Source organism: Pan paniscus, chromosome 20, assembly GCF_029289425.2.
Source record: "Pan paniscus chromosome 20, NHGRI_mPanPan1-v2.0_pri, whole genome shotgun sequence".
Classification (NCBI taxonomy): domain Eukaryota; kingdom Metazoa; phylum Chordata; class Mammalia; order Primates; family Hominidae; genus Pan; species Pan paniscus.
In genome coordinates, this window is record NC_073269.2 from 8,228,091 (window position 1) to 8,240,201 (window position 12,111).

The window sequence follows — 12,111 nt, forward strand, 5'->3', positions numbered from 1 at the left end:
GATCCCAGGGCCCATCTGAGCAGCCAGCCCTGAGGCTCACCTGCAAATCTAGGATGTTTTTATTATCATTATTATTATTATTTTTTTTTTTTTGAGTCGGAGTCTTGCTTTGTCACCAGGTTGGAGTGCAGTGGCATGATCTCGGCTCACTGCAACCTCCACCTTCCAGGTTCAAGTGATTCTCCTGCCTCAGCCTCCCGAATAGCTGGGATTACAAGCATGCGCCACCCTGCCCGGCTAATTTTTCTATTTTTAGTAGAGATGGGGTTTCACCATGTTGGCCAGGATGGTCTCGATCGCTTGACCTTGTGATCCACCCGCCTCTGCCTCGCAAAGTGCTGGGATTACAGGCGTGAGCCGCTGTACCCGGCCTTTATTTTGTTTTTTTTTATTTTTTATTTTTTAGAGACAGGGTCTTGCTCTGCTGCCCAGGCTGGAGTGCAGTGGTGCGATCACAGCTCACTGCAGCTCAGTTCCTGGGCTCAGGCAAACCTCCTACCTCAGCCTCCTGGGTAGCTGGGACTACAGGTGCACACCACCATGCCTGGCTAATTTTTTTGCATTTTTTGTAGAGACGGGGGTCTTACTATGTTGCCCAGGCTGGTCTCGAACTCCTAGGTTCAAGCAATTCTCCCACCTCAGGCCTCCCAAAGTGTTTGGATTACAGGCGTGAGCCACCGTGCCCGGCCTCTAGGATGGTTAACATGTAACTTTCACGGGGTGCAGTGGCTCACGCCTGTAATCCCAGCACTTTGGGAGGCCGAGGCAGGTGGATCACCTGATGTCAGGAGTTCAAGACCAGCCTGGCTAACATGGTGAAACCCCGTTTCTACTAAAAATAGAAAAAATTGGCCAGGCATGGTGGCGCGTGCCTGCAGTCCCAGCTACTTGGGAGGCTGAGGCAGGAGGATTGTTTGAACCCGGGAGGCAGAGGGTGCAGTGAGCTGAGATCGCACCACTGCACTCTAGCCTGGGCAACAGAGTGAGACTCCGTCTCAAAAAAAAAAAAAAAAAGAAAAGAAAAGATGTAACTTTCAGGCCGGGCATGGTGGCTCACGCCTGTAATCGCAGCACTTTGGGAGGCCAAGGCGGGCGAATCACGAGGTCAGGAGATCGAGACCATCCTGGCTAATACTGTGAAACCCCATCTCTACTAAAGATACAAAAAATTAGCCAGGCGTGGTGGCTCACACCTGTAATCCCAGCACTTTGCGAGTCCAAGGTGGGCGGATCACAAGGTCAGGAGATTGAGACCATCCTGGCCAACATAGTGAAACCCTGTCTCTGCTAGAAATACAAAAAATTAGCCGGGTGTGGTGGCGGGCGCCTGTAGTCCCAGCTACTCGGGAGGCTGAGGCAGGAGAATGGCGTGAACCCAATAGGCGGAGCTTGCAGTGAGCCGAGATCGCGCCACTGCACTCCAGCCTGGGCCACAGAGTGAGACTCCGTCTCAAAAAAAAGAAAAGATGCAACTTTCAGGCTGGGCATGGTGGCTCACGCCTGTAATCACAGCACTTTGGGAGGCCAAGGCGGGCGGATCACGAGGTCAGGAGATCGAGACCATCCTGGCTAATACTGTGAAACCCCGTCTCTACTAAAAATACAAAAAATTAGCCGGGCGTGGTTGCAGGCACTTGTAGTCCCAGCTACTCGGGAGGCTGAGGCAGGAGAATGGCTTGAACCTGGGAGGCGAAGCTTGCAGTGAGCCGAGATCGCACCACTGCACTCCAGCCTGGGCAACAGAGTGAGACTCTGTCTAAAAAAAAAAAAAGTAAGTTTCCCGAGGTTTCCCTGTGCTGCGGGGAGCGTCTCCTCGTTCCCAGCCCCGACCCTGCAGATGGCTCACCTGGCTGGCTGGAGTCTGCGGCTGTCATGCGCCCAGACTGGAGGGCAGCAGACTGGAAGTACGGCCTGTCCTCATAGCTCCTGGCAGCTGCTGACTGTCCGTAGCTGTAACTGTCCTATGTGGGGGTTTCGGCGGAGAGAGACAGAGAACGGAGGAGAGCAGCTCAGGCGGTGGGTGCGACGCGCCCTGCCACACTGCACTCTGCACTTAGTCCTTCCTGCAGCGCTGGCTCCTAAGCGTCTGCCCAGGACCAGGTCCTGGCCCGGGGGCAGGGGGCAGGGGGCAGGGGGCGTGGTTGACACAGCAGCTGTCATGGAGCCGACACTAATTTCCAAGAGTTCCACTGCAATTTACAAGACGATGCTCGGTGCGGCAGGAGAGGGTGGGTTTGCAGGGAGAAGCCCCCGAGGCCTTGGCAAGGAAATGGAGAGGGGAGGAAGAGGGTGGGGTCAGGTGGGTGCTGAGCTTGGGTGACAGGGTGGCCTCTGATGCCGTTGACCGACACAATCTGGGGACGAGGTGCGGGTGGCAGGGCTGGGGAATTGGAGCTGGTCACGGGGGACATCTTTGCGACATCAAGTGGGAACACGGCGGCTGGATCTGCAGCCTGAGTGCCTCGGTTGGGAAGGTGAGGTCGTCAGCACCCAGGTGCGCCCCACACACCACAGACTCCCTCTTAGAAGGTAGTAATCCGGAGTGTGGGGAAGGTGGGGTGAGTCCTGGTCTCTCTGGGCCCAGGTGGCCGAGGCCATCTGCCCTGGCCAGGGAGGGGTCCTGTAACCCAGGCGACCCTCCTCCTCCTTCATAGTCACTGCTGAGGCTGGGACAAAGCTCTGTGCGCCGTCACTGTCCCCACTGCCCCGACGTGGAGGTACGCATGCGGCCTGTCCCCGAGAGCAGTGGATTCTTTCGGAAGCGACTCTGCCCTGATTTCTCCCCACCGCGGGTATGCAATGCCAGCAGAAGGGTCCCGAAGGAAGGATCACGGTTAAGAGGCCTGGGAGAAGGAGTAGCTGTGGGAAGCCCACTGCTCTCACCCACGCAAGGCGACCCACGTTTCCCGGCAACGCTGGTCAAAGAAAGGACTGGATACCTGGTAGGTAGCCATGGTGGTGGCCATGGGGACGGTCTCCTGGGGTCGGCTGCCGTAGGCGAAGTCCTGGCCGGAGTGGGGCTGGTATCCACCGTACCCTGCCAGGGCAGCTGCGGGAAAGGCCGGGTTCACGGCAGGGTCCATCCCAGGAGTGGGTTGTGCAGTATAGCTGGCCCCCACAGTGGGCAGGGGAAGGGTCGGAGGCTGGGCGCTAGAACCACAAACACACACCAAAGCCCCACCAGGTTAGAGCGAGTTCTCAGGTGCACTGAGTTGACGGTGTCAATTCCAGCCACCACTGCACCTGAGCTGCCCTGCTTGGTGGAGACCCTCCTAGGAGCCCAGGCACGGCCAGAAGCACTTTACACAAATTAACATTGTCTCACAACAACGCTGTAATGCTGGGACTATCACTGCACCCAATTTACAGATGAAGAAACTGAGGCACTGTCAGTGGCAGAGCTGGGACTCGAACCCATCTGACTTCCGCTTTGCAGATGATCTACTTGTGTGGCAGGGCTTTTTCTCCATGTCAAGATTCTTCAAAGAAAATTGAACTTTTTTTATTTTTTGAGACAGGGTCTCGCTCTGTTGCCCAGGATGGAGTGCAGTGACACGATCTTAGCTCACTGCAACCTCCGCCTCCCAGGTTCAAGCAATTCTCCTGCCTCAGCCTCCTGAGTAGCTGGGACTACAGGTGCCCACCACCATGCCCAGCAATTTTTTTTTTTTTTTGTATTTTTAGTAGAGACAGGGTTTCACCGTGTTAACTAGGATGGTCTCAACCTCCTGACCTCATGATCTGGCCACCTCGGCCTCCCAAAGTGCTGAGATTACAGGTGTGAGCCACCACGTCCGGCCAGAAAATTGAACTTTAACAGCACAGTGTCTGGCCGGGTGTGGTAGCTCATGCCTGTAATCCCAGCACCTTGGGAGGCCAAGGCGGAAGGATTGCTTGAGCTCAGGTGTTTGAGACCAACCTGGACAACATAATGAGACCTTGTCTCCACCAAAATTAAAAAAAAACAAACAATTAGCGAGTGTGATAGTACACGCCTGCAGTGCCAGCTACTCAGGAGGCTGAGGTGGGAGGATGGCTTGAGCCCAGGAAGTAGAGGCTGCAGTGAGCTATGATCTCACCACTGCACTCCAGCCTGAGCAACAGAGTAAGACTCTGTCTCAAAACAAACACAACAAAAAACAGTACAGCTGTCCCTCAGTATCTGCAAGGGTTGAGTTCCAGGACCCCCTCAGATGCCAAAATCCATGGATGCTTGAGTCCCTGACATAGAACGATATAGTGTTTGCATATAACCTAAACATATCATCCCATATACTGTAAATCATCTCTGGATTACTTATAATACCTAATACAATGTAAGCACTATGCCGATGGCTGTTACATTCTATTGTTTAGGGAACAATGAGAAGGAAAAACCCCATACATGTTCAGTACAGATGCATTTTTTTTCCAAATATTTTCCACCCTTGGCTGGTTGAATCCATGGATGCAGTGCCTATGAATGCGGAAGGCCAACCGTATTTTCTCTTTAAAAAAAAATTTGTTTTTGAGAAAGGGTCTCGCTCTGTCACCCAGGTTGAAGTTCAGTGCTACGATCACAGCCCACTGCAGCCTCAACTTCCCAAGCTCAAACAACCCTGCCTCAGCCTCTGAGTAGCTGAGAACACAAGTGTGCAACTATGCCCAGCTAATTCTTTAAAAATTTTTGGTAGAGGTGGGGTCTCACTATGTTGCCCAGGCTCTGACTGTATTTTTTTAACAGAACAAGTCAGTCCACCTGAGTATTAAAATAATGACTTTAGTTAGCACTAAACTAATAACTCTTCACTAAAAAGAATGAGTCTTTGTAGGGTTTGCACAGTGCCGAGGCCTTTGTCCACATGGCCTCATTCACCCTTCAGAGGACGTGCGGCACCATCGCTCCCCACGGTCTAGATGAGAAAACCTCCAAGGAGGACCAGGGGCTCACGTCAAGTGCAGGGGCGGGTTCAGACCCAGATCTTTCTGACCCCAGTGCCCCTTGCTCAGCTAAATATCAGTTACCCAGTAGACAGTTCTGGAGTCTAAAAGCCCATTTGCCAGGGAAAAGTATCAGTAAAGATTTTAGCCCAATACCGCTATGGATATATATTAAAAAGTGAACCTCCAACCCCATAGGGGAAGGAGCAAGGTATGAGGGTCATTTTGGGGAAAATGGATTAGAAGGCAAAGAGGCTCTACACCACCTGGCCCCCAACCGGGCCCTGCTGTAGACTCCTGCCAGCCAGGTGAGTCATCCGCAGTGTCAGGGCCGGGGACAAGGAGACATTCTCTGCGGCACAGGAAAACCGCATGAAAGTTACAGCTTTTTTAAATTTTTTGAGACAGAGTCTCACTCTGTCACCCAGGTTGGAGTGCAGTGGTGCAATCTCGGCTCACTGCAACCTTTGCCTCCCAGGTTCAAGCATTCATTCCTCTAGCATTTTCACACACTTGTCCTGAGTGTCCACATGCTGGACATTCATGAACACCATGACTGTGGACACTTGATGGACACCATGACACAGACACCCGATGGACACCATGACACAGACACCCGATGAACACCATGACCATGACACTCGGTGAACACCATGACTGTGACACTTGATGAACACCGTGACCGTGACACTCGATGAACACCGTGACTGTGACACTCGATGAACACCGTGACTGTGGAACTTGATGAACACCATGACTGTGGAACTTGATGAACACCATGACTATGGGACACTTGAACACCATGACCATGACACTCGATGAACACCGTGACCGTGACACTCAATGAACACCGTGACCATGACACTTGATGAATGCTGTGACTGTGGAACTTGATGAACACCATGACTATGGGACACTCCATGGACACCTTGACTGTGACACTCAAACACCATGACTATGGGACACTTGATGGACACCATGACTGTGACACTCAATGAACACCATGATTGTGACATTTGAACACCATGACTACAGACACCTGGTGAACACCATGACTGTGACACACGATGAACATGACTATGACACTTGATGAACACTATGACTGTGACAATCAATGGACACCATGACTGTAACACACGATGAATGTGACTGTGACACTTGATGAACACCGTGACCGTGACACGCGATGAACACCGTGACCGTGACACGCGATGAACACCGTGACCGTGACACTTGATGAACACCGTGACCGTGACACGCGATGAACATCCTGACAATACATTCGATGAACATTGTGACTACTGACATTTGATGAACACCGTGACTATGGACACTGAATGAACAGCATGACTACAGACACCTGATGAACACTATGACAGTGGCAGTACTCCTGTTCCCACACTCCCTCCCCCAGGTGGCTATGAAGAAAACAGAACTACAGAGTGAGTGCTATCCAGGCTGCACTGAGCACCGACCGATGAGCCAAAGAGAGGAAGGTGGAAGGTTCCATGCGGGAGCTGGGGCAGAGCAGAGCTGGCCTCAGCTGTACAGCCCTTGCTGGAGACCACCCCAGCCCCTCACTCTCCTCCCTCCTCGCCAGCATCTCTTTGTCCTCCTGGCAGCCAGAGAGGGGTCTTTTCAAAGTACAGCCCTAACCATGCCATCTCCAGCTCAAAGCCCTCCCAAGGCCCTGCCACAGCCACATCCCACCGATCCTATCCCCCCGTGTCTATGGCTCCCGTCCCCGCTGCCTGCAAGTGGCTGCTCAGTGACACCCTGGGATGAGCCCTCCTGGAGCCCCTGTGGCCTGATGCTGATCAGCCTCTGTCCCCTGGTCCTGATTTTTCTTCTTCCTGGCACCACCCAGTATACACTGCACGTCTGTTCACAGGCCGTCTCCTCCCTGGTCCCGATGCCCTGAGATGCAGGACCAGCTGCAGTTGCCCAGCTGTCTCCCGGGACCGCAGCACATGGCACGCAGCAGGGGCTCCATGCACATCTAGGGAGGTCAGGCACATGTGCTGAACGGCGCTTGTGTTGGGGAGGGCTCTGTCAACCACCTCAGCCTGTTTCTCCAGATTCTCCTGAAGGACCAGAAATCGGCAGCTCTACAGAAGGATGGACATGTCCCCTGGGACCGCACATGCTCTGATCTGCACCATCATGGGGTGTTTTCATCTCTCCCAGGAAAAGCAGAAGGGCCCTATCCATAAAGAAGAAACATTCAGATTCCACAGATCGGCCATTGTGAGATTTGTGTTTCTCTTCTGGAAGTCTCAGAGACTTTATTGGCCAAAAAGTCGATTAGGAAAGTGGTCCAGGCCAGGCACGTGGCTCACGCCTGTCATCCCAGTACTTTGGGAGGCCAAGGCAGGCAGATTACCCGAGGTCAGGAGTTCGAGACCAGGCTGGCCAACATGGTGAAACCCCATCTCTACTAAAAATACAAAAACTAGCCCAGTGTGGTGGTGGGTGCCTGTAGTCCAAGCTACTCAGGAGGCTGAGGCACGAGAATCGCTGGAACCCAGGAGGCGGAGGCGGAGGCGGAGGCTGCAGTGAGCCGAGATCGCTCCATTCCACTCCAGCCTGGGTGACAGAGCGGGATTCTGTCAAAAAAAAAAAAAAAAAAAAAAAAAAAAAAAAAAAAAAAGCAGCGATCAGTAGCTCTCTTAATCTCCTTGGGGATGACATTTCTTTTTTATGACAAAATATTTCAAACATACAACCACTTAACAAACACATATCACTGAGATGGGTAAGTGCTAATGTTTGGCTGTATTTGTGTCAGAGCTTATTGTTTAAATACAGAGAATTGAAGCACCACCTGGATCCTATTCCTTTTTCTTCCTCCCTAGGGTTGGCGGCTGTCTTGTCTAATCATGATTCTTAGACTTTTAACTACATATGTATGAAGGTTTTGTTTGTTTGTTTCAGAGACGGGGCTCGCTTTGTTGCCCAGGCTGGATGGAGTGCAATGGCGCGATCACAGTTCACTGCAGCCTCTAACTCCTGGGCTCCGTATGAATCTGTATACAACACGGTGTTGTGTTTTTCAGTTACATGTGTGCAAAATGATGTTCTTATTGTGTATGTCACCCTGCAACTCGCTTCTCCAATGCCTGGCAAACCTTGTCTGAAATGTACTGATACGAGTCCACACGGTTCACTGATTTCAACTCCTTCTGCCCTACGCTGTCCTCCTACCTGGACAAAGGATCCTCTGCCCAGGCCCTGCATCTTAGAGTTTCATCGCCCAGTACAGAAGCAGCAGCCACATGTGGCTGAGCTCTTTTTTGTTTGCTTGTTTTGTTTTACTTTTTTTTTTTTTTTTTTAGACAGTCTTGCTCTGTCGCCCAGGCTGGAGTGAAATGGTGCGATCTCAGCTCACAGCAACCTCTACCCCTCGGGTTCAAGCAATTCTCCCACCTCAGCCTCCCAAGTAGGTGGGATTATAGGCACCTACCATCATGCCGGGCTAATTTTTGTATTTTTGTAGAGACGAGGTTTCACCATGTTGGCCAGGCTGGTCTTGAACTCCCAACCTCAGGTGATCCACCCGTCTCAGCCTCCCAAAGCGCTGGGATTACAGGCCTAAGCTAGGCTGAGCACTTAAAATACGGCTCGTGCAGCTGAGGAACAGAATGTTAAATTTTAAAATTTGTTTCATTTTAGTTAATTTAGATTTTGATGGCCATGCATGGCTAGTGGTGACCGGGGGCCAGCATGGATCTAGGTCACACCGGTCACTGCACAGATCACACACACACACACACGTGTGCATGAGTGAAGAAGCACATGGTGACTCGGTGCCTTGTTCGCTCTAGGTTGGCCACGGTTCAGGGCCCGGGAGACCCAGGCCCCATTTCTGGCTCTACACCATGAAGGCAAAAGGCGACCACGTCAGAATGCTTGCAAAGTTTGAGGATTCTGCCTCCCAGCTGCAGAGAGAGCTCCAACGTGGTTTCAGAGTGCAAGGAGGGTGGAGGAAAGACCACCCCCTTCGCAAACCCTCCTGTTGGGAACACGGCCGGCAACGGGTCTTGGAGAGGAGGCCTCACTCCTTGGCAGGGCCATGGGGCCGTGGCCTTCCTCTTCTGTGGGTCTGATTTGTGGTCTCAGATGCACCCATGGATCTGTGTGTTCAAAGCATGGTTCTGGCAACTGAGGAGCATTTTGTAATATGCGGGTGCGGTGGCTCACCCCTGTAATCCCAGCGCCTTGGGAGGCTAAGGCGAGAGGACTGCTGGAGCCCAGGAGTTCGAGACCAGCCTGGGCAACATAGCCAGACGCTGTCCCTACAAAAAATAAAAAAAAATATTAGCCGGGTGTGGTGGAGCGCCTGTAGTCCCAGCTACTCGGGAGGCTGAGGTGGGAGGGTCACTTGAGCCCAGGAATTTGAGACATAGCCAGACCCTGTCACCACAAAAAATTTAAAAAATTAGCTGGGTGTGGTGGGGCACCTGTAGTCCCAGCTACTCAGGAGTTGAGGCGGGAGGATCGCTTGAGCCCAGGAGTTTGAGGCTGCAGTGAGCCATGATTGCACCAGCGTACTCCAGCCTGGGCCACAGAGCTGGACACTGTATTGAGACAAGAGTCTCACTCTGTTGCCCAGGCTGGAGTGCAGTGTCACAATCTTGGCTCACTGCAACCTCCACCTCCCAGTTTCAAGCAATTCTCGTGCCTCAGCCTCCCAAGTAGCTAGGATTACAAGCGCGAGCCACTGTACCTGGCCAAAATCCATAATACTCTTAAACTTGTAGGTCTGATGTGTCACAGGTAAAGCAGAGTGACTTTTTTTTTTTTTCTTTTTTTGAGATAGGGTCTGGCTCTGTCACCCAGGCTGGAGTGCAGTGGCATGATCATATGTCACTGCAGCCTCCAACTCCTGGGCTCAAGAGATCCTTCCACCTCAACCTCCTGAGTAGCTGGGACTACAGGCGTGCACCACCATGCCTAGCTAATTTTTTTATTTTTTGTAGACATGGGGGTCTTGCTGTGTTGGCCAGGCTGGTCTTGAACTCATGAGTTGAAGTGATCTGCCCGCCTCGGCTTCCCAAAGCACAGGAATTACAGGCGTGAGTCACTGTGCCCGGCCAGAGTAACTCTACCACAGCAACGAGAGACCCTGAGCATTAGAATTGCACATTGATGTTTGGAAAATGTTAGACAGCATGCAATTCAATTTTTAAAGCAAAGAAACCCTGTAGCTGTATATAATTTTGATCTAAAAACTTGAGTCATTACATTATCTTTTCCATTTTGTCTGAAAAAATGACAGCTTTATTGAGATATAATTCATTTCCTGTAGAATTCAACCATTTAAAGTATAAAATGTAGTGGTTTTTAGGATATTCACAGAGTTGTACAATTGTCACTTCAATGCATTTCAGAACTTTTTTTTTCTTTTTTCTTTTTTTTTTTTTTGAGACGGAGTTTTGCTCTTGTGGTCCTGGCTGGAGTGCAGGGGCATGATCTCAGCTCACTGCAACCTCCGCCCCCAGGGTCCAAGTGATTCTCCTGCCTCAGCCTGTCGAGTAGCTGGGATTGCAGGTGCACGCCACCAAGCCCAGCTAATTTTTTGTATTTTTAGTAGAGATGGGGTTTCACCATGTTGGTCACGCTGGTCTCGAACTCCTGACCGCAGGTGCTCCACCTGCCTTGGCCTCCCAAAGTGCTGGGATTACAGGTGTGAGCCACCGTGCCTGGCCCATTTCAGAACATTTCATGACCCCACAATGAAACCCCAGCAGAAGGGAAAATGTAATGGTGCAGCCATTGTGGAAACAGTCTGGCAGTTGCTCGAAAGTTAAATCTAGAATTATCTCATGACTCAGCAATTCCACTCCTAGGTTCCTACTCAAAGGAAAAGAAAGCAGAGGCTCAAGAAGGTATTTTACACCAATGTTCACAGTGGCTAAAAGGTAGGAACAACCCAACCTTCCATCAGTGGATAAATGGGCTGGGCGCGGTGGCTCACGCCTGTGATCCCAGCACTTCGGGAGGCCGAGGCGGGCGGATCACTTGAGGTCAGGAGGTCGGGACCAGCCTGGCCAACATGGTGAAACCCCGTCTCTACTAAAAATACAAAAAATAACTGGGCCTGGTGGGGCGTGCCTGTAATCCCAGCTACTCAGGAGGCTGAGTTGGGAGGATTGCTTGAACCCAGGAGGCGGAGGTTGCAGTGAGTTGAGATCGCGCCACTGCACTCCAGCCTGGGAGACAGAACAAGACTCTCAAAAAAATTGGATGAATGAGCATAACGTGGTCCATCCACACAATGAAATATGATTCGGCCTTAAAAAGAAAACAAGTCCTGGCCGGGCGCGGTGGCTCACGCCTGTAATCCCAGCACTTTGGGAGGCCGGGGCGGGTGGATCACGAGGTCAGGAGATCAAGACCATCCTGGCTAACACGGTGAAACCCCGTCTCTACTAAAAATACGAAAAGAAATTAGCTGGGCGTGGTGGCGGGCGCCTGTAGTCCCAGCTACTAGGGAGGCTGAGGCAGGAGAATGGCGTGAACCCGGGTGGCGGAGCTTGCAGTGAGCAGAGATCACGCCACTGCACTCCAGCCTGGGTGTCAGAGCGAGACTCTGTCTCAAAAAAAAAAAAGAAAGAAAAAAAAAAAACAAGTCCTGACATAGGCTACAAGGTGGATGAACCGTGAGAACATCAGGCTCAGTGAGAGAAGCCAGGCACAGAAGGACAAATCCTGTGTGGTTCCAGTCCTAGGAGGTCCCTAGAGGTGTCAGATTCACAGAGACAGAAAGTAGGATGGGGGGGTGCCAGGGACTGGGGAGGGGAAGGGGAGTGAGTGTTTCACAGGGACAGAGCTTCAGTTTGGGAAGATGAGAAAGTTCTGGAGATGGATGGTGGTGACGTCTCCCCAACCACGTGAATGTGCTTAACGCCACTGAACTATGCACTTATTAATAAAACGGTAAAACTGGTCAATTTTATGTTATCTAGACTTTATCATAATAAAAAGCAAAGAAACCTCATATCCACTACCAATCACTTCCCCTCTCCACCCATCTATCTTGCTTTTTAATGTTAATAGAAATTTCTGAATATTATAGGAAAGTAACTTTTAAAAAACATACAAATGAAGTTAACTTTTCAATGTTTTACTTTTTTTTTTTTGAGACAGAGTCTCGCTCTGTCACCCACACTGGAGTGCAGTGGTGCGATC

At 51.3% G+C, this 12,111-nt stretch overlaps 1 protein-coding gene across 18 annotated transcripts in view; it reads right to left on the reverse strand.

Annotated features, from left to right (window-relative positions):
- The window catches only part of ZFR2 (zinc finger RNA binding protein 2), a 66,586-nt gene that overhangs the window by 28,479 nt on the left and 25,996 nt on the right, over positions 1-12,111 (reverse strand). For all 18 annotated transcript variants that reach the window (XR_004668076.2, XR_004668075.2, XR_008622105.2 and 15 more), the window contains exons 2-3: positions 2,940-3,150; positions 1,847-1,961 (exon numbers count right to left, since the gene is read on the reverse strand). Coding sequence is in view for 14 of the 18 variants with exons in the window: in XM_034946725.3 (XP_034802616.2) it covers positions 1,847-1,961; positions 2,940-3,150 (326 nt within the window). In the remaining 4 variants the exon portion in view is untranslated. The remainder of the gene's footprint in view (positions 1-1,846; positions 1,962-2,939; positions 3,151-12,111) is intronic.